Source organism: Furipterus horrens, unplaced genomic scaffold, assembly GCF_987537825.1.
Source record: "Furipterus horrens unplaced genomic scaffold, mFurHor1.1.pri manual_scaffold_5, whole genome shotgun sequence".
Taxonomy (NCBI): domain Eukaryota; kingdom Metazoa; phylum Chordata; class Mammalia; order Chiroptera; family Furipteridae; genus Furipterus; species Furipterus horrens.
The window spans coordinates 96,085,901-96,107,835 of record NW_028327175.1 but is presented as its reverse complement, the minus strand read 5'-3'; the positions used below and the strand labels follow the sequence as shown (position 1 = coordinate 96,107,835).

At 45.5% G+C, this 21,935-nt stretch overlaps 2 protein-coding genes across 2 annotated transcripts in view; one reads left to right on the top strand and one right to left on the bottom strand.

Annotated features, from left to right (window-relative positions):
• Positions 1-584: 584 nt before the first annotated feature.
• Positions 585-7,819, top strand: NSUN5 (NOP2/Sun RNA methyltransferase 5). The gene is made up of 10 exons (XM_090276868.1): positions 585-740; positions 827-949; positions 1,457-1,631; positions 1,732-1,840; positions 5,245-5,383; positions 5,474-5,589; positions 5,858-6,036; positions 6,221-6,431; positions 6,524-6,664; positions 6,733-7,819. Exons 1-10 carry the CDS (start codon positions 648-650, stop codon positions 6,845-6,847), a joined length of 1,401 nt encoding a protein of 466 aa, XP_090132994.1. The 5' UTR covers positions 585-647; the 3' UTR covers positions 6,848-7,819.
• Positions 7,093-21,935, bottom strand: part of POM121C (POM121 transmembrane nucleoporin C) — a 32,414-nt gene continuing 17,571 nt past the window's right edge. The window contains exons 6-13 of the mRNA XM_090276866.1: positions 16,933-17,024; positions 16,251-16,324; positions 15,402-15,526; positions 15,175-15,277; positions 14,733-14,909; positions 11,580-13,247; positions 9,735-9,857; positions 7,093-9,297 (exon numbers count right to left, since the gene is read on the bottom strand). Of these exons, the coding sequence (XP_090132992.1) occupies positions 9,200-9,297; positions 9,735-9,857; positions 11,580-13,247; positions 14,733-14,909; positions 15,175-15,277; positions 15,402-15,526; positions 16,251-16,324; positions 16,933-17,024 (2,460 nt within the window). The 3' untranslated portion in view covers positions 7,093-9,199. The remainder of the gene's footprint in view (positions 9,298-9,734; positions 9,858-11,579; positions 13,248-14,732; positions 14,910-15,174; positions 15,278-15,401; positions 15,527-16,250; positions 16,325-16,932; positions 17,025-21,935) is intronic.

The following is a 21,935-nucleotide window of genomic DNA, read 5'->3' as shown; positions in this document are numbered from 1 at the left end:
AGCACTGGCTGCTGTGGTTCAGTGGATTGAGCATTGGCCTGTGAGCCAAGTGTCGCTGGTTTGATTCCCAGTCAGGGCTCATGACTAGGTTGCAGGTCAGGTCCCCAGTTGGGGGCACGAGGCAACCACACAGTGATGTTTCTCTCCCTCTCTTTCTCCTTTCCCCCTCTATAAAAATAAATAAACAATAATTAAAAAAAAGCAACAATAAATGGGGGAAGATGGCAATACTTACGACAAGAGTATATAATGTTAGTATGTAAAGAATACTAAGAGAAAGATGGTAAAGAGTGAGAGAAAAACATTAACATGTTATAACAGAAATACAGATTACCAGTAAACATATGAAGATACTCAATCTCAATAACATACGAAATTAAAACAGCATTAAAATCCCATTGTTTGCCTCTCAGGTGGGCAAAAATTGAAAGAAAAAAGCTAAGACTTACCAAGAAGTGGAGAAATGTATTCCTAGCCCCTCCCTCCGCCTTAGTGTGAATTGACACGTGCCTTGGGAGACTCGGATGGGCACCGGGACTTCCGGGTTCCGCACCTCCGTGCCTTTTGACCCCGGAAGTCTGGGCAGGCGGCGGCGCAAAGCAGGGCGCGCGTCGCGACAGAGCCGAGAAGAGGCGCGGGTGCGGGGAATGGCGCTGTACGCGGCGGCAGCGGCCGTGCTGGCAGGCGTTGAGAGCCGCCAGGGCTCCATCAAGGGGCTGGTGTACGGCAGCAGTTTCCAGGTAGCAGGGCTCGGGGTTCGGGACGGGTGTGGGGCTAGTCTGGGCCGGGCCCCCGCCTCAGCTTGTGTCCCTTTGGCCGCGCGCAGAACGTGAAGCAGCTGTACGCGCTGGTGTGCGAGGCGCAGCGCTACTCCGCCGTGCTGGACACCGTGATCGCCAGCGCCGGCCTCCTCCGCGCCGAAAAGAAGCTGCGGCCGCACCTAGCCAAGGTGACCCGTGGGGTGGGGTTGCGCGGGGCCCGGCAGTGAGCCCCAGCTAATCTGGTCCCTGCTACGTACTACAGTGTAACTTAAGTCGCTCCTTTGAAATGAGGATGCTCAGCTCCTTTCTGAGTTATGAATTGAGGTGGGATGAAAATGCTTTAATTTCGAGCCGTTTGTGAAAGATTAAATAAGAACAAAAGTAGCAATGGCAGGGAGCCGTTAGGTAAGACAAAAGGGTGATGTTGACGAGGAGGAGGGTTGGGACCTTGAACTCTGCTGGTGGGGAGGGTTCGGGACTGGGGAAGCGAGACATTGGGTTCAAATCCTGTATCTGCCCTTAACTTTGTGTGCTCTTGGACAAGATACCGCACTTTTATCTGTTACTCTCTGGACAGGTGGTCTGTTGATCTGTTTATCCCTTGCAGTTCCAACACTATAGAGTTTGAAGGCATTTATGCTTATTTTTTTTTAAGTTTAGTTTCTTTTTTTCCCTCTTTGTCTCTCCATCTCCAGGTGCTAGTGTATGAGTTGTTGCTGGGAAGAGGCTTTAGAGGGCAGGGCGGCAGATGGAAACCTCTGCTGGACCGTCACCAGGCAAGGCTGAAGGCTGAATTGGCCCGGCTGAAGGTTCGTCGAGGTGTGAGCCGGAATGAGGATTTGTTGGAAGTGGGAAGTGGACCTGGCCCAGGTGAGCTGAGTTGTAGGGAGTGGGGCGGGGGGGAAATAGCCATCAGGCCCTCAAGGGAGAGGGCCGTGTTCCCGCCCACTCACAGCTGATTGCTTCCTAGCCTCCCAGGTGCCTCGATTTGTGCGGGTGAACACTCTCAAGACCTGCTCTGATGATGCAATTGATTATTTCAAGAGACAAGGTTTCTCTTACCAGGGTCGGGCTTCCAGGTGAGCGGAGAGCTCTGCCCAGGTGCCCTAATCTAGGGATGTGCTTGGGGGCTGGGGAAATGGATAGGAAGAGATGTGAGGCGGGGTGGTTGTGACTGCACTCTGCCCTGATACTTCCCCCACCTCTACCCTGGACTCACTCCTTCCTCCTGTTCTGTCCTTTGACAGCTCTGGGAAGCCACCTCTGCCTTCTTCCCCCGCCGCTATCTGTTTTCGATGTTTCCCCTTTGGCCTCTAGCATGTTGCTTAGAGACCAGGGTGGTAGAGAATGGCTGTTAGGGGTTTGAATTCCACCTCTGCTACTTGATAGCTTTCTGAACTGAGACATTATTCTCTAGGCCTGTTTCTATGTGGGTCAGGTAGAGTGGACAGTGCTCCTTTACAGTTTAGTGAATGTAGTTTTCATCCCAGCTCCTATGTTACTAACTCATCTATCAGGAGTCAGCTCATCTCCCCTGCACTGCCCCTTCACTGGCCAGTTCCCCCCAAAGTAACCTCTCCTTGAGGTTGTTTTAGCAGTAATGGCTAACATTCATTGAGTTCCTAATTTGTACTATATAGTTTTCTGAGTATTGTGCATGTATTAACTCATTTAATCCACACGGGTACCATTTTCTAGAAGTGCAAACAGGCTGAGCTAAAGGTACTTGCTCATGCTTCCACTGCTGGTAAATGGCTGAGGTGGGATCCTGAAACCAGAGTCTGATCTGAGAACCCAGACTTTTTTTTTCTGCCTCTAAAGTTTTTTTTTAAGTATCGGTCGGTCGGTCGGTCGGTCGGCAGCCGTCCGTCTCGAGAGACGATGGTGTAGCTTCTTAAGAGTCTATCTGCACCGCCGAGAATGGCTGTGCAGTCCAACTCGGGAGTGACACGGTATCTGTCTCCTCCCGTGTTGAATCGACATCTTGTGATGACGCTGGAGTGTCCTCTCCAGTGAAGCTGAAGCTACAGAGCCTGGGCAGGGTGATATGGAGGGTCTGATGTTGCCCATGCAGCAGACCCCCCCTCTCTTCGCAGCTAAAGGGTCCAAGGGAAAGACGGAGTCAATACAGCTTGGCTTCAGGTGCGCTGCAGGAGTTGCCGGTGTTGACTACAACGTCAAACCGCCTTAGGGACTCCGGCTCCGGATTTTCTGTCGGGGTTTACTCCCTTAGCCTTTCCCCTGAAGAGGTATGCCGCAAGGCAGCGGAGGTTTTTTGGAGTCAGAGTTTTCCTTCTCTGATGTGCCCTGACTGGAAGATCGAACCAGCGACACTTAGCTCGCAGGCCGACGCTCAATCCACTGAGCCAAACCAGCCAGGGACTTTTTAAGTATATTTTATTGATTATGCTGTTACAGTTGTTCCCATTTCTTTTCCCTTTGCTCCCCTCTGCCCAGTACCCTCCTCCCCTCCAGCAATCCCACCCCCCTCTTAGTTCATGTACATGGGTCATGCATATAAGTTCTTTGCCTTCACCCTTTCTTATATTATTCTTAACTTCTCACTGTCTATTTTGTACCTACTGGTAATGCTTCTTAATCCCTGCACCATCTCCCTATTCTTCCTCCTACCCTTCCAAGATGATAATCCTCCAAATGAGCACCGTACCTATGACTCTGTTCCAATTCTGGTTGTTTGCTTAATTTATTTGTTTCTGTTGTTGATAGTTTTGAGTTTGTTGTCATTTTAATGTTCATAGTTTTGATCATCTTTTTCTTAAATAATTCCTTTAACATGTCATAAGTAAGGGCTTGGTGATGATGAACTCCTTTAGCTTTACCTTGTCTGGGAAGCATTTTAACTGCCCTTCCATTCTAAATGATAGCTTTGCTGGATAGAGTAATCTTGGTTGTAGGTCTTTGCTTTTCATCACTTTGAATACGTCTTGCCAGCCTTTCTTGCCTGCAAAGTTTCTTTTGAAAATCAGCCGATAGTCTTACAGGAATCCCTTTGTAGGTAACTCTCTTTTTCGCTCTTGCTGCTTTTAAGATTTCTCTCTATCTTTAACCTTTGGCATTTTAATTATGTCTTGGTATGGTCCTTTTTGGGTCTAGCTTGTTTGGGACTCTATGCTTCCTGGACTTGTATGTCTATTTCCTTCACCAAATTTGGGAAGTTTTTCTTCATTATTTTTTCACATAGGTTTTTAATTTCTTGCTCTTCCTCTTCTCCTTCTGGCACCCCTATGATTCAGATGTTGGCATGTTTAAAGTTGTCCCAGAGGTTCCTAAGCCCTTTTTTTCCTTCAATTCTTGTTTCCTCATTCTGTACTGGTTGACTGTTTATTTCTTCCTTATGTTCCAAATCATTGACTTGAATCTCTTTCCTTCCCTTCACCACTGGTTTCATGTGGATTTCCCGTTTCACTTAGCATAGCTTTCACTTCTTCACTTCTGCATTTGCCATACTCAAACATATCTGTCAAGTCTGTGAGCATCTTTATCACCAGTGTTTTGAACTCTGCATCTGTTAGATTCGCTATCTCCTTGTAACTTAATTCTCCCAGTGGAACCTTGATCTGTTCCTTCTTTTGGGCCAAACTTCTCTTGTCTCCTCAATTCGACAGGCTCTTGTGTTTGTTTGTCTCTGTGTCTTAGGTAGAGCTGTCGCACCTGTTATGTTGTGAGGGGTATTCGTCAGTACAGGGTGACCCATTTCACCAGTTGTGGGGGTGGGGTCTGAGAGGGAACAGTGCTGCTTGCTCAGCCCTCGCCACTTTTCCAGGCACTTCTCCCACTTCCGTATGGGACTGGTGCCTCTCTAGCTGTTGCCCTGGTTGTGGTTTCAGGAGTGGTGGGTCGGCAGACATTCTGGGACGTGAGGGTCCTCTAAACAAGTGGACTCTGCTGAGACCAGCAATTTCTTCCTCTACCCCAGCCCCAGCTGGTTTTCACAGTCAGAAGCAATGAGATTTTATTTTCCCTGGCGCTGGAACCATGAACTGTGAAGTCTGGTCTGTCTGGTGCTAGTGTTCCCCAGGTGTCCCTCCCTACTATTTTTAATGTGTGACTGCGCTTTCCCTTGGCTGGCCACAGCTGCTGTCGCCACTGCTGCCACCACTGCCTCCACACTGTACCCTCTCCTCCCCGGCCTCACCCCTCCTACCTGTCTGGATGAGTATTTCTTCTTTATATCTTTGTTTGCTGGACTTCCATGCAGCTTGATTTTCTGTAACTTCTGGTTGTCTCTAGTTTTGAGGTAGTTGTATTCCTCCTTAGTGGTGGAGGGAGAGGCAGCATGTCTACCTATGCCTCCATCTTGGCCAGAACTCCCAGACTGTCTTACCACTGTTTATTTCTTCATAGCAGTCTTAAACATTTGTTGCATGAATGAATAGTTAACATGTGAGGTAATATGTAAAATGCTAGCCTGGCATGAAAAAATTCAGAAAATGTTGAATGAATGATTCTTATTCCCTGGCAGCTTGGAGGACCTAAGGGCTCTCAAAGGGAGGTGTTTTCTTCTGGATCCCTTGTTGCCAGAGCTGCTTGTGTTTCCTGCCCAGACAGATCTGCATGAACATCCTCTATACCATGCTGGTCACCTCATCTTACAAGACAAGGTAAGTAAGGTGGGTGAAGAAGGGAAGAATGGGTGGGAGTGACCAACTTGGGGAGTCTGTTCACCCAACTGCTGTGCTCTGCCCTGCCAGGCTAGCTGTCTCCCAGCCATGCTGCTGGCTCCGCCCCCGGGTTCCCATGTCATTGATGCATGTGCTGCTCCAGGCAATAAGACGAGTCACCTGGCTGCTATTCTTAAGAACCAAGGGTGAGTGCCATGGTTAGAGGAAGGGAATGGGGTCCAGTCCTATAGCTGGTGAAAAGAAATAAGGAATTTGTTTTTATGTTAGGAGGTCTCAAGGCTGAAAGGAAGATTTTGATTTAAATATTTCCTTCTGGACCTAGGACAGTTCCTCATAAAACCCCAAGCTAAGCTTCCCAGTGGGTTGCAGGTGTGAGATGTGCATTCCTTAGTCCTTGCAGGCCGTTTAAACATTACCTTCTGCATAGTCAATTAACCTCAACTCTGACCCTAGGAAGATCTTTGCCTTCGACCTGGATGCCAAGCGGTTGGCGTCTATGGCTACTCTGCTGGCCCGGGCTGGAGTCTCTTGCTGCCAGCTAGCTGAGGAGGACTTCCTGGCAGTGTCACCCTCAGACCAGCGTTATCGTCAGGTCCAGTACATTTTACTGGATCCTTCTTGTAGTGGCTCTGGTGAGATGGGGAGAAATAGTGGCCTAGACAGCTATAGATTCAGAGCAGCCTTAAGAGTGTAAGGGGTAGTTCATTTGGGTCTTGGGTTTAGTTCTGATTCAAATTGTCTTTGTGACCCTGGGCAAATACTTATAAAGTGATTTCAGTATGAAATAAAGCAGTTTGTAATTAAGTCTTTTCCTAGGTATGTTGACCAGACAGCTGGAGGAACCTGGGACAGGTACACCTAGCAAGGAACGCTTACGTGCTCTGGCAGCATTCCAGCAGCGAGCTTTGTGCCATGCACTCACTTTCCCCTCCCTGCAGCGCTTGGTCTACTCCACGTGTTCCCTTTGTCAAGAGGAGAATGAAGATGTGGTACAGGATGCTCTGCAGCAGAGCTCAGGAACCTTCAGGTAGTTGGTTTCCACCAGGGTCTTGGAGTGGGGGCAGGGGGGAGGGGTGGCGCTGTTCTTTTATCTAGAAGTCTGCTATTTATTCTCTGCAGGCTAGCTCCTGTCCTACCCTCCTGGCCCCACCGAGGCCTTAACACTTTTCCAGGGGCTGAACACTGCCTCCGGGCCTCCCCTGAGACCACGCTCACTGGTGGCTTCTTCATTGCTGTACTTGAACGGGTAGAAGTGCCAAGGTGAGCAGGAGGCCTGCTGGGAAGATGCTGGAAGGTTGGGACACATCTTACTTGTACTTTTCTTCTAGCTCAGTCTCACAGGCCAAAGTGTCAGCACCAGAACTTATAACCAGCTCTGCTCCAAAGAGAAGGAAGAGGCGGCGAAAAGCGGGAGCTGCTCCTAGCGTGCTACCTGACACATAGGAGGTGCTCAGAGCTTTTGACTTCTTGGGAGGAACAAAAAGAAGACACTGGTTCTCCTCTCAGCCCTAGGCAGCAGTTTTATTTTTGAAAGGTTTTTGTTTCTATTGCTACAGGAAGGAAACGGATAGCCCTCTTTCTCCAGCTGGAAAGGAGTAGACTTCCTTTTCCTTTGAGTCCCTTCCCTGGGCCATGTTCTTGCTGGTGAGAGAAGAGTGACTCACAAAAATAAAAGGCAGGACATGGTCTACGATAGATCACAGTTTATTTTTCATGACACAAGCAAGGGGAAAAACCTCACATTCATACTAAAAATTCCAACTAGACTCACAGGAGTTAAAGTCTTTATTTGTAATGGAAAGTCCCAGTGCACATACATGTACATACACACACTCACACTCACACTCAGGCTGTGCCAGGACACCCTCTTCAGGGGGTTCCTGGACCAACTGCCCTGCCTGTGGAACTGAGGTAAACTAGCTTCGAGTACTAAAACTAAGAGGGTCTACCTTACATAAGGTATAGGTAGAAGCTTGATTTCTAGGCCTGTGCCCCACCCCACCCTTCCAATTCTAGTAGGTACTTGGAACTTGAGGTTCAGGCTCCCTCCTCAGCTCCACAGACAGTTAAATGGTAACAGAGCTCTTCTTGGGGGTGGGAGGAACAGTCAGTCCCCTGCCACAAAACATTCAAAACTCACTCACAAAGGGGGAGGGGGACTAGTTACATCTAAGTCACATTATTTATAAAATAAGAATTACATTTTACATAATGTGTCCAGAAAGAGCTCTAGTCCCTCAGGAAAGATGCCTGGGACAGCACTGGAGCCTCTTCTTCACACAGGCATAACTTAACTATACAGCTAATTCCTAGTCAACAGCATTTATACTTAACCACCTCAATGAACCAAGCTTGAAGGAATTTAAAAGGCAATTTAGCTTAAATACAAAAATAAATTTTTATTTTGTTAAAAAATGTTTAAATATTTTTTTCTTTTAATTTAGACACACACATTCATACTTCTCCCAAAGAGGATGGGCATGGCAGCAAGGCTCTTAGGCCTGGGGTATGTGGTTTTGAAACAAAGGAAGAAAAGGTTGTTTGAAGGCCCTGTTTGGGTTGGGGAGGACTAAGAATTTAAAATGTGGCTCATTCATTTAGGTTTTTCTAACATACACTGGGTGATGTAACCTCTGCGGTCAGGTGGGTAGGAGAGAGAAACAGCAGAAGGACGAGGTCTTTTCTCCCCTTTGGCCCTATCCTCTTGGGCTGCCAGCCCATAAAGTCAAAACACCATCTGAAAATCCAGGAGTTGGCACTTGTAGCCATAAAGTGGTGCTACTTTTCACACTCAATTAGCTAAGTCCCAGAAACTTTTAAACAGTTAAGTCCGGCACTACCAACATGCCGCCACTCATACAATTCAATTCTTCCTCCAAACTCGATTCAAAGAGCAATAGACATGAGCATCAGACAAAGTAACACAGGACAAGGCTTTAAACATACAATCCCGGAGAGGCAGACGTGCCCAATGAGGTCAGCGGGGATGGTGAGCGAGGAGGCAGCTGAAAGCAGCGGTGGGCATCCTGCCTGCTCCAAGAGCTTCCCTCCCTGGAGGGATCACCCCTGGATCTGCCAGGCTAACAGTCTTGAGCCACCAAGCTTTTAGGGGCCAAACTGGCAGATAGGGCTGGGACAAAACACTGACTCAGACTTGGCAGGAGGAAGTGAAACAGCAGGAGCAGCATCCACTGGGGTCTTCAAGGCAAAGCTTGATTCAAGATCATTTAAAAAGCAATAGATCCTGCAAGGAACCAGTCAAAAGGACAAAGCAGCAAGAAATAGGGAAACAGTCCCCTAAAGGGAGAACCATATTTTATAGCCAAGCCAAGCAAGGTAAAGCTTTAGGGATAGTCCATTTCCCCCAATCCCATCAAATGCATACCAGAGAGGCAGGTGGGCAGCCTACCTGCTACCCTTCAGCAAAGACTGCTCTCTGGGGAAAAGGCGGGAAGGGAGGCCGCCTGACTACGCTTATACACTAAATGAGTCAGGGAAGTAAGTGAACAATATGTACAGATGTTTCTTTAGTTCTCTCCAGCCTCACCAGTGGAATTGTTCAAGTAAAGGTATCTGGCTTCTGCCCTGCCACCCCTCCCCCAAGAGGTCTGAGGCTTCTGCCTCCTCTAAGAGAGGGAAATGGCCCCCAGGGCTGCTACTACCTCCCTGGTAGCTGAAGCCAGATGTCTGGGGTAGGTTTGCTTTATGGAACTATGGGTTAGAGGCTCTTCCTAGCAAGGTGCCAAGGTCCAGATCTGGGTAAGGGGTCAGGGGAATGGAGGCAAGGGACAAAGTCTATTTCTTGCGGGTGTGCTGCCTTCGGGCCTGCAGTCGCTGTCGAGCCCCTGGTGTCTTGGATCCTGCACCAATTGAAAATGAAGGGGCCGCCGATCCTGGAAAGATTCAACAAAATCTGATCAGGGCAGCTGCTACCTGAGAACACTCCTTTGGGTGCCCTAATCTCTGGAAGGTTAGGCCAACAAACTCTGGGTATTTAAATAGGGCATCCCAAGCTGTATCAACTCCTTTGAGGAAGGGGTCTACTAAAAAGGCAAAACCCCAGAATCACAGATAAGTCTGGGAGAGGTCCAAGGAGGCATTTTTACCCAGCTTTCCAGTGATCTGCAACATTCTGCCCCAAAAGGCTCCTCTGCTCCCTGCTGCCAACTCCAAACCTGGGCTGTGCTAGACTCAGCCTGGCCACACTTTTCTGATGCTAATGAGCATGATCTTCCCAAGAAGGCCTCAAGAGAGTCAGGAGCCGCCCAGCCCAGCCCTCTTTCAGAGACAAATAAGCATGTCATGCTGGCAACAAATTTGCCACGCTTACCAAAAGGTCCAACTCCAACAAAGCCTTGGGTAGGTGTTGAGGATGCCCCAAAGGAGAGGCTGGTGCCTGATGTGCCCACTACAGGGGCAGGGGTGTTCTGACCAAAGGTGGGCGTGGAGGTGCCTAGAGAGAAGAGAGAACTGTAGAGACTAAGACAGCAGAGGGCATCAAAGCAGATAGTAGTGAACCTTGCAAGGAGAGATCTGGTCTCTGAAGGGACACTCCCCAGAGGCCACCTTAGCCTTGAACCACTGTTCTTGTTCATCCACCAAAAGGCATTGCACAGGATTAGTCTTAACACATTACGTACGGGTGGCAAGAATTCTCGTTATTTCTAAAAGGCATTTAAATCCCTCAGTACACAATGTGTTAACACCTGATGAGGCTGCCTGTCTCCCAGCCACCTAACCAGTCCTGCAGCAGAGAAAGTCCCTCAGTGTTGCCTTCTGGCCACTAATTAGTAGAGCCTCTGCCCTCACCAAAGCATAGCAGAGGGGACACTCAGTGGACTCCCATCCATTTTCTAGCTTGACTCATCTTTACCAGGATTAATCATGTTACGCCTCTTCTCCCTGTTTACCTGTTCCCCCCCCTCCAGAAACCCAAGTCTTCCGCCAAATTCACTACTCCAATCTATCCTCTACATCCCCTAATGTGCCCGTGGGGGCCCATGAGAACTCAGCCATCAACAAACTCTCACCGAATCCTGATACCCAATACTGATGATGCTTTCTCTATAGCCCCTCTCGGAAAGCTGCATTCTCTCACATGTGCACTTGTCTCAGCCTGATGAGGTATAGGTATCATTCCTGTCCTCCTGAGGCCCTGCCCATGCCACCGCAATTTATTCCTCTACCCAGCCTCCACAACACACTTCTATGGTCACACCTTGTCATCACCAGGAACTGCTCTAGCTCCCAAATCTGAACTACAACTACTGCATTCTTTCTTCCAGCTCACTATTTTAGTAGGTCTGCATTTCCTTAATCTCACCAAGACCTCCAAATCCACTGCCCCTCCTGCTGTACTTGCTTGAGTTTCAATAGGTTGGATTTTACCAGTTTTCCACTTATTTTAGATCTATACCTCAACAACTGAATGTTGCTGGGGAAAAACGACAGGGCTACCTGGCCTTACTTTAATAACCACAATTTTCCAGCCCTCAAAACTGTCTTGCACTCCTATTACACTTATTATGTTCTGTTTCCACGCTCCAAAATGACTATTAAAAGGCCCTCCTCTGTACACAGTTCACCCTAATCCATTCCCCAAAAGTTCTCATTTAATGAAGAAAATAGAAGCTATCAAGATCAAAACTTCTTCTAATTCATCTTTTTCACATGGCAAGTAAGATCACTTTAATTGTCTGCTTGAAATTCTCCAGTGATCTCCCTTAGTACTTAAAATCCAAACATTTAACCCTGGCCATGAATGATCTTCAAGTCCACCTGCCTCTCAACCTTTTTATACCATTTACATTTTTAAACTTCTACCCACACCTTACTTTTCACACCAGCTTGTTTCTGCCTATAAGCCTTTGTGCTAGCCATCTCCTGTGCTCTCTCACATGCACCCACCTGTCTTCAAAACCTTTTTGTCACAAATACAGCCTTGGCTTAAATTTATTTCCCTCAGAAAGGTCTTCCTTGATTATCTAAGTAGCTGCTGCATGGTTATTAATTACACTTTTCATTTTATCAAGACGTTTCTTGCTACCTGACATAGTATATATATTTAATGCCTGTCTGTCTCTTCACAATAACATAAAACTTTTTAAGAGTGGAGACTATGCTGGCACTTAAAACAGTGCCTGGCACAGCAGACCAAACCAATTCCCAATCTCACCTCCAAACACAGGCTTGCTCTCAGGTGTGCTGGCCACATTGAAGGCAAAAGGTGTGCTCTGGCTGGGTGCGCCCAATGTATTCTGACTCAGGCCTCCCCCAAAGGGGGCTGTGTTGCCAGTGGTCCCACTTTGTCCTCCTCCAAAGCTGAATGCTCCAGAGGTAGAGCTGGTGCCTGGGGTAGCCACATTGATCCCAAAACCTCCGCTACCAGCCGGGGCTGCCAAGCTCCCAAACGTGAAGGGTGACGGTGCTGTGCTGCCAAACATTGAGCTACTGGTCCCACTGCTGGTGGTCTGGGTTGTAGCTCCAAAGCCAGAACTGGTGGCTGCACCAAAGGAGAAAACAGCTGTGCTGCTGCCAAAGGCTGGTTGGGTGCTGGCAGGGGTGCCAAAGACAGAGGCTGTGGGTTTCAAACCACCAAAAGCTGATTGCGCAGTATTGCCAAAGGCTGTCTGGGTAGGAGTTGGTGCTGGAGTTGCAGCTGGAGCTGGTGCTGCAGAGTTTCCAAAAGTGAAAGAGTTGCCAAAGCTGGGGGCGAGGGCTGGCTTGGTAGCCCCCTGTTGCTGAGTATCAGTGGCCCCAAATGCAGGCTGGGGGTTGGCTCCTGGATATGACGGGAGAGGGGCCCTGGTGCTTGAGACAAAGGGAATGTTGAATGCTGGGGTGGTAGTGTTACTGAATGTCAGGGTAGGCTGGCTGGTGGTAGCTGGGGCAGAGGTTGTAAGGGTGCTGCCAAAACCACTAAAACTGGAGGTGCTGCTGCTGGCAGCTGTCTGCGCAACACTGGACAGGGACTGGCTAAAGGTTGTCGTGGTGGTGGTGGATGTCATCGTTGTTGTTGTTGAAATAGGAAGCTTGTTAAATTGGAAGATGGAGCCCATGGCTGGGGTAAAGCTGGCACCTGAGGCAGGGGGATTCCCAAAGAGGAAAGGCTGGGAGGTGGAAGCGGTGGTGCTAGTCATGCTGCTCATGCTGCTGGTCACATTGCTCACACCAAAGCCAAAGGCAGGTTTCGAAGCAGAGTCTGCGGAGGTGCTGGCTGTGGTCACACAAGCCACCGCTGAGGGGGCACCAGCCTGGCCAGTGAAGAGAGGGGTGCTTGTGGTTGTGGCTGGAGTAGTTGCTTGAGTGAAGAAGGGAGTTGACAAGGGCACAGCTGTAGATGGCCCTGGGCTCCTAAAAATAGGCTTGAAAGAGAGAGGTGAGGTGCTGGTAGACGTGGGGAGGGCAGAGCTGGAAGATGCTGTGGTTGTGACCTTGGAAGAGCTAGATGGCAAGGGGCCCTCATTCTCGCTTTTAGGTGAGACCTCAAAAATGGGTTTGAACATGGGAGATGCTGAAGACACAGCAGGAGCTGCAGAGGCAGACAGATTAGCAGGTGGAGTGCTCGGCATTCCAAACAGCATACTTTGCTTAGGGGTTGGGGATGGGGCAGACAGGGCTTGGGATGTGGCAGATGTCTCAGTCTGAGGGGACAGAGGTGACTTGGTGTCAGTGACTGGCATCGTGGAAGAAGTAGGGGTCATCTCCAAGAAAGTAACCGTTGGTTTGGAGTCTGAGGTGGGGCTTGGAAAGGGTGCTGACTGTGAAGAGCCAAGAGGACCAAGAAGGCTGGGTGTCTTCGGAGGCGAATGGGCCATAGTGGTTGCCACTCCAGCTGAATCATCTGAAAAGAGTAGAGAAAGTGAATTCTGAATACCTCAAACATGATGATATTCAGTGGTTTTGTATCCTCCCTGTGCCCAGCACAACGCTGGGGATTTATGAGTCAGTCAACCAATAGGACTAAATTTACACCTCTAGTCCTTAATGGATTCATTCTTTAAAATCAACAAGTGTTCATTATTTCTACCATTCACAGATCATAAGGAAAATAAAAGGGAATAAAACTTGGCCTAATTTGGGGCCCTGGCTGCTGTGGCTCAGTGGATTGAGCGTCAGCCTGCAAACCAAGTGTCACTGGTTTGATTCCCAGTCAGGGCACATGACTAGGTTGCACGTCAGGTCCCCAGTTGGGGGCGCGAGTGAGAAGCAACCACACAGTGATGTTTCTCTCCCTCTCTTTCTCCTTTCCCCTCTCTCTGAAAATAAATGAATAAACAAATAAATAATTTAAAAAAATAAAAATAAAAAGAACCTTGGCCTAATTGGAATTAAATGTGTAAAAACTAAGGAAAACCCAACCACCTGAAATCAAGTCCAGTTAATAACCTAGGTACACCTTACTCACCTAATAATGTTACTATAGTTGCCTACCATGTGCTAAGTGCAGAGCATATAACCATTAATGAGACAGTCTCTGCCCTTGAACCCTGGGACAGGCTAATAGTTAACATATACCATTACACGATAAAGTGCAGTAATAGGTGCGTGTATGTATGCAGTGCCATGAAGGTAAGGGGTTGGAACAATTAACAGACCCTTGGAATTCTAGAGGGAAAAGTAACTAATATTATCTTTGCCTGTAGTCTAATAAGCAGGTGACAGCTTAACCATGTAATCATTTTCACTTCAGCGATACTTCATGAAGTAAGCATTATTCTCATTTTGTAGATGACAGCAAGGCTCACTCACAGTAGCTAAGGAACTGGGTTTCAAATCAAGAGCCACCTGACTACCAAAACTAAGCTTCTTTTCCCAGCTTTAAGTGTTCCAGCTGCCCACTTCCTTGAAATTTCCTGATTACAGAATCCTGAAGCTCTTAAACTTGCACTAGCTCAGGTCTGGTGAGCCAGAACAGGTTCAATCCTTACAATTCCTAGCGACCAACAGGCATGATGTTTCTACCTCAACAAAGGCTGATGTCATTATATGCTCTAAGGCACCTGTTCTCAACCTGTGGGTTGCGACCCCTTTGGGGGTTGAATGACCCTTTCACAGGGGTCGCCTAAGACCATTGGAAAACACATATGTAATTACATATTGTTTTTGTGATTAATCACTATGCTTTATGTTCAATTTGTAACAATGAAAATACATCCTGCATATCAGATATTTACATTATGATTCATAACAGTAGCAAAATTACAGTTATGAAATAACAACAAAAATAATTTTATGGTTGAGGGTCACAACATGAGGAACTGTATTAAAGGGTCGCAGCATTATGAAGGCTGAGAACCACTGCTCTAAGGGAAGCTCTCCCACTCACCTGGGAAGGATGGTAGGCCCGGGGAATTCTGCATCTTATTTAAGCTCTCCAACAGTGGGTTAGTGCTTGAGGCTGGGAGAGAGGTTGGGGAGGGAGTAGTCCCGGCAGCAGACAGAGTAAAAGTAAAAGAAGCCTGAGTGGTAGGTGGGTTCTCAGTGACAGAGCTCGAGGCAGCATCTAAGGAAGGAAGAGAAGATTCAATTGTCCTCCTTGGTTTGGGAATTCTTTCTAGTGGTGTATCATAGAGAATGGGGATGCTCAGAGTCTCAGTATAACTCATTTAGAAATGCTTCCCCTCAACCTCAGTGGCTCACTGTTCTCCAGATTCTACTGAGGACCCAAAGGATTTCTCAGATAAGAAAATAAACCAAGAAACAAAAAACAAACAACAACAAAAAAATAACAAGTCCTCTCTGTAGTGTGAAAGATCTCTATTCCTTACCAGTCTTATCTTCCAAGACCTTGTTAAACCATCGCAATGAAGCCTTTTTTTCCAAGTCTAGGTCCTCAGCAGTAATTGAATAACCAAGCTGGGGAGGTGGAGGCTACCCAAAAGAAAAAGGAGAAGTCAAGTCAATCAGAAGAAACTGGAAGAAACCTGTGTATAGCCTTATTAAGACTCAGAAGAGCAAAGCCAGGGTGGAAAGGGGTAGATGGACAAGACCATACCAAGGTCAACTGGTCCCCTCGCCTGGAGGGCAGCAGCTGAATCTTCCGTTTACGCTGCCCAGAGCTGCCAGGTGTAGATGGGGAATTCTCCAAGTTCTGTTTCTTCCATGCAGTTGTATCTATTACTAAAAAAGGAAATAGTCTTTTTTCAGAAATAGACTTTATTTATTTTTAGAGAGAGGGGAAGGGAGAGAGACAGGAAGGAAGAGAAACATTGATGTGTGAGAGAAACATCAACTGGTTGCCTCTCGCATGCAGCCAACTGAGGACCTGGCCCGCAACCCAGGCACGTGCCCTGACTGGGAATCGAACCAGCTGCCTTTTGGTTTGTGTGATGACACCCAACCCACTGAGCCATGCTGGTCAGGGCAGAAATACAGTCTTGTTTTCTTCCTCCCCTCTTCCAGAAATTGATAGGTGTATTTATCCACCTAGTTTTTAATACTGAATTTTCACTGGGTAGCTCTGAAAGACTTTATCCTTCATGGTCTAGGCTCTTAGATAGTGTTTTTACAAGATTACTTCTAATAGTCAAGGGGCTATATAAAAAGAGAATTAATCCAGATGCATGCATACAATTGGTGGACAATAATTCCTGGATGGTCCACAGATAATTCAATCTAAGCTTACCTCTGTCCCACAGTTACCCTGGGTCATACTGTATTTGTTTATGTCACTTTTCTCCTTTACCAGACTACAAACCTCTGAAAGACAGGAACTTCTGTCTCTGTATATACCAGGCCCTCTACACAGCAATGCTGAAAGCGTGTTTGGAATAGGTAGTAGTCTATACATCCTTCATAAACACTTCTACCACCACAAGTCACTCCTGCATGTTTATAAACTTACCCTTTTCTCCCTGGGACTCCTTGTCAATTACTAATGGAGTTGAAGAACTAGAATGATGAGAAATTTCTTCTTCTCTGTAGGAGAAAAACATGATATTAAGTTTAGAAAGTCTTCTTGACAATAAATACTGAGTAACTTATGCCCTAACTACCAAATGGCCAAAGCCTAGAACAACTGTGATTTGAGATCTCAGTATTTCGGAGGGTGGGGTGGGGCGGGACTCAAAAGAGAATTCCCACAGAAACAAAGGGAGTTAGCTAATGGAAACCACAGAGAAGCCACTGAGAAGCACAAAACAATTACTATCTTCAAAACCTAACTATAATCTGCCATGTTACTGAGAGTTCTAGTCACAGATCTAACCCCTAAGAGTGGCATTCTGGTTGAGAGTAGGTAGACCTGGAGGGTCACTTGGAGTCAAGAACAAGAAGTCTACGGCCCGCTGACATTATTCACTCTATTCTACTCTTACACCCAGTCACTCATGCAGAAGAGAACCAGTGGCCCCTACAGTCAATGTGTAAAGAACTGTAAAAAAGAGCAATTCTAGTGGGTACTTCACTGTCCTTCTAAATGTTAATTTTTATGATTCTCCAAATAAGAGTTACAGAAAGCCTAAATACTAAGAAAATTTCTCTCTTTTCCTGACCAATAATCCACACAGCAACTAATAACTGATTACCTTATTTTCTTTGCTGGTCTCTCTGGTGTCTGGGAGCGGGATGAGGCTGGGCTGGAAAAGGGTGATGAACTGGCACCACTTCTCTTCCACAGCTAAAAATCAAACAAACATAACATGACTGACACTAGTTGGTAGTTCAGCACCCGATCTTCAATACAATTTTGTGATCCTATTCATACTGTATACAAAGTCTCCTTGTTAAGTGACTAAAAAATATTTCAGTGAAGAAGGGCTCCTGAAAAGTAAGTCAATTTCCAATATTAACCATGGGATTAAAAAATGTGAAAAGTAATGAAATGCTAACTAATAAACGCAGAAGGAATAAATGTATTTTTTGCATATATTAAAAAGTGGAGCCCTGGCTGGTGTGGCTCAGTGGATTGAGCACCGGCCTGTGAGCCAGGGGGTCACTGGATCGATTTCCAGCTGGGGCTCATGCCTGGGTTGTGGGCCGGGTCCCCAGTCTGGGGCACATAAGAGGTAACCACACATTAGTGTTTCTCTCCCTCTCTTTCTCCCTCCCTTCTACTCTTTATAAAAATAAATAAATAATCTTAAGTTATTAAAAGAAAGTGGAACGTTACATTCAATAATGGTTTAGAGCTATATTTACTGTATTACTATGGAAATGATCAAAGTAAATTAAGACACTGTTCCAGTGAAGATAAGCCCGTAAACTAATTTAGCCTTGCTTTCATTAAATTTTGTTTTACTTTACCAACTTCATATTTAAAAATATGCTGTCATAACATTTATAAATTTTACAACACCTGTGGTATTTATCGTAATATAATTATCCATACATCTCTCTTCTACCAGGCAGAGTCCCTTGATAATAAAGATGGTCTGTTTTCATCTCTGCCTCCTTCAAAGGGGCCTAACAGCAAAGTAACTAACAGCAAGCATTCTGCAAATAAGTGTCTTTAGCCTAATTACAAAGATACTAAATCACCACAAAGCTTCTAGTGATTTCTTACTCTTTAACAGTTGCATGATATAAGCATAAATAGCGGGACAACAGTGCTCAGTAAAGGGAAGAAAAGAAGAATTTAAAAATCAAAGGTGGTAAAACGGCACAACAGTTCTGTAAGACTAATATTAGGGAACCCAAGGCTCAGAATGAGCTTGAAAAAAATGCTAAAATCAATGTTTTCTTTAGTATTACTTTCAGGTAAAGAACAAGAAAGGACAGTCATTTAAAACAGAACAAAACAAAAAAACCTTGGGTCTCTCACACCTTTTAACAAAGTGCCAAAGGTGATTCTAACATTTTGGCAGGACTGACGAAAACCTGGTTCAACACTTCGGGGAAAATTTTGTATCTCTTATCTCACAAACTGTACATAAACACATAATCCAGCTGTAATAACGATTTACATGTAAAAAGTGTAACAAAAAAAACCTTAAAAAATAGATGAGTTGTTAAATAATATGGGGTAGAAAAACACTTTCTATGCCAAAAACAAAAGAAAGAAAACTGAGGCTTCCGGTCAAGATGCGAAGGCATGGCTTGCAACTTCGCACAACATCAAAATTATGACTATAATATAGAACCACCATCACTCAGAACCGTCAGGAATTGAGTTGAATGGAAGTCTGACAACTATGGAATTAAAGAAACTATATCCATCCAGACTGGTAGGAGGGGCTCAGACATGTAACGAGCTGGTCCCACATCCACGTGTGGTGGATAAAAATTAGGGAGGGATATCTTAGCAGCAAGGAGTCCCAGCCCCACACTGGGCCTCCCAGCCTAGGGTTCTAGTGCCGGGAACATAAGTCCCAACAACTCCTGGCTGCAAAAACCAGCAGGAATTGAGTTGATGAAAGAAACTGCTGGAGCCCCAAGCAGTTCCTCTTAAAGAGCCCACACACAAACTTACTCAGGCTCACACCCTGAGCTCCAGCACTGGGGTAGCAGCTCGAAAGGCACCGATAGCATACAGGGAGAAATTGAAGTGTCTGGCATCAAGGTGAGCAGAGGCCACTGTCCCTTTTCTAAACCCTCCACCAACAGAGCCAGCAAGCAGGAGCTATATCTGAGACTCCAACAACCTTGAAGTTTGACCCACCTTGGAGATCCCCAGAGACTCCACCCTACCCAAACTGCTTTTCCATATGAATGGCTGGTCATGGCTCCTGCTTCACAACTTCCTAAATACTATCAGAGTGACAGATGGCCTTAGTGAGCCCCAGGCCTGGCACTAGCAGCAGCCAACCTAGATTCACAGCTTGGCTTTGCCTAGGAATCTCCAACCCCAACTCAAGTAGCAGCCATCTCAGATTGCTTTATACCTCAGGCAGGGTGGCCCTGGGCAAAATACAGGTGGGGGCTGACCTTGGCCTGCACCACCCAGAAAACCCCAGGGCCAGTGCACCCAGTGGACCAATACAGACTACGTTAGAGCACCACCACCCTGCCCCTGCACAGCTGATCCTCCAAGGAGGATAGAGGTTGGTGGACAGTGTCCACAGCCAGTCCTTGCAGCTGACTGGCCTGGGTCAATTCCTCCCAGAGAACTGCCAAGAGCAACCACGGCTCCACTATAACAGGAGGGTGTAGAAGGGCGCACTTCAATTACTCAGCTTGGGTGACAGGGGAGGCTGTGCCACTGGACCCTACAGGACACCTACTACATCAGGCCACACTACCAAGACAGGGAGTCATAGCAGCTCTACCTAATATGTAGAAACAAAAACAGGGAGGCTGCCAAAACGAGGAGACAAAGAAACATGGCTCAAATGAAAAGACAGAACAAAACTCCAGAAAAAAAGCTAAACAAAATGGAGAAAAGCAATTTATCAGATGCAGAGTTCTAAACATGGTTATAAGGATGCTCAAGGAACTTAGAACCTCAACAGCATAAAAAAGATCCAGTCAGAAATGAAGGATACACTAATTGAAATAAAGAACAATTTACAGGGAAACAATAGAAGAGTGCACGAAGCCAAGAATGAAATCAATGATATGGAACATAAGGAAGCAAAGAACAACCAATCAGAACAAGAAGAAAAAAGAATTAAAAAAACGAGGATAGTATAGCAGCCTCTGGGACAACTTCAAGAGGTTCAACATTTACATCAGAGGGCTGACAGAAGGAGAAGAGAAAGAGCAAGAAATCAGAACTCTATTTGAAAAAATGAAAGAAAACTTCAGCACTGAGTCCCAAACAAGATGTAGGCAGGAAACAACAAAAAATTCCAAATAAAACAAAAACAAACCATAAACAAAACTAAAAAGCAAATATTTTCAATTAAAGTGATGAGTTAATATCCTTAACATACTGAAATGGAAAGTTTGCATTCCATATAAAGATAATGAACATATAAAATAACTGTGCAAAAGGTATAAAAAGGCAAGTCACAAAGAGAAATAGTTGACTTTGAAACTGAATTTTTTACTAAGTTCCTATTTCATAAAGGTACTATAACTTTCTATTTTACAAATAATGCAAAGATAAGCAAGACCATGCCAATCAAGAAATTTACAATGAGGGAAAGAGATAGGATCGTACATAAATTGACTATAAAGAAGTCTCTAAAAATTAGAGCCCAAGAAGAGATAATGCTGAGTCTGGTTAGAACAATCAGTAAGAAAAGAAGGTGACATTTGAGATGATTCATAATTTGATAAAAAAATACTTATTTCAGATGGAGAACAGAACAAGGAAAAGGAAGGAAGCAGGAAAGCTCTTAGAAGATAATAAATGTTTTAGTGTGGCTTAAATATAGGGTATAAACAAAGAAATAATATAGGACAGGGTCAGAAATGCAAGATACAAGTATAAAATTTTGGAATCTAGGGTAAATATGCCTACTTTGAAAAATGAGAAGTCTTGTAAGACACATGGAAGTATCAATACCACGCACAAAGAGGAAGGAGAACAGTTGACTTTCTCCTATTGGTACAGGTTAAATTCGTTAATGATTTGATACTACCAAAGCTCTAACTTCTAGTTTGGATAGCTATAGATTTAGGTATTTACTAGTGTTCCTCTGGAAAAATATAATTAAGTCAAATATCTATACTACCGCTTGCACTAAATCTATATTGAGTACTGGGGATATTTACTACTTCAGTACACATTATTTTTCAAAGTCAAGCTTCAACATAAAGAACTTTCATATTACTTTAAACTCCCCCTCTTAAGACCTGCTTCTGAGAGCTTATATATATTCAAATATCACACATCAACAGGGGACTGACTGGTAATACCTAAGAACTATTAGTGTCAGTGAACACTAATAGTTGCAGGATCCACCAGGAGTTAAGGGTGCTTTAAAACAAAATCTGACTATGTTTAAACAATGACTGACTATGTTGTTTTAGACAAAACCTCCTGCTGAGGACAAGAAGAAAATGCTGAATATGAAATACACCTGTATGAAGGTATGGCAATAAGAAGAGCTACCAAGGCAGTGAGACATTGCAGAGATAAGACAGAGAAGAGGTGCCAAGAGGTGAGACCCACACCTGGGTCTAAGTTTTCCCCATGACTGCCAATTCTAAAGTAAAAGCTGCCGCTGGAGAGGCTGAGAAAAACTTCTGGCAGTCTCTTAGTCCTGGAAAGACAAAAACTGGAATTCAGGACTTTCCAATTTAGAGGGGCCCTTAATAAACACCTCAGGATTTTGAATGGTATCCCAAAGGCTACATACTGGGATACAGGACAAATCAGAAAAAGAAATCCCCAGTCCTCATAAGAACTGATAGCCAACTCTGAATCATGTTAATTCCAACTTGAGAGAGGTAATCTGCCTCTATCCTAGCTGCCGCCAAAGGCAAAAGTAAAACCTCTCTGGAGGAAGATACCATCATGTAGAGTGTCAAGTCACAGTTACATCCTCCCACCTCAATCTCTGACAGAGAAATAAACAAACAAACAAATCAAGTACATAAGAAGATAAATTTACCTAAAAAGAAAAAAAGCAGACATCAGAAACAGAACACAGGATTCAAATACTGGCGTTAAAGAACAAGACTTTAAGGAACTATTATAAGA

What these genes read in the sequence shown, in the direction of transcription:
- NSUN5 (XM_090276868.1), top strand. Translation starts at nt 648, where the DNA reads ATGGCGCTGTACGCGGCGGCAGCGGCCGTGCTGGCAGGCGTTGAGAGC. An exon ending in TGTACGGCAGCAGTTTCCAG is followed by an intron (nt 741 to 826) that starts GTAGCAGGGCTC and finishes GGCCGCGCGCAG; the next exon opens with AACGTGAAGCAGCTGTACGC. An exon ending in GAACGGGTAGAAGTGCCAAG is followed by an intron (nt 6,665 to 6,732) that starts GTGAGCAGGAGG and finishes CTTTTCTTCTAG; the next exon opens with CTCAGTCTCACAGGCCAAAG.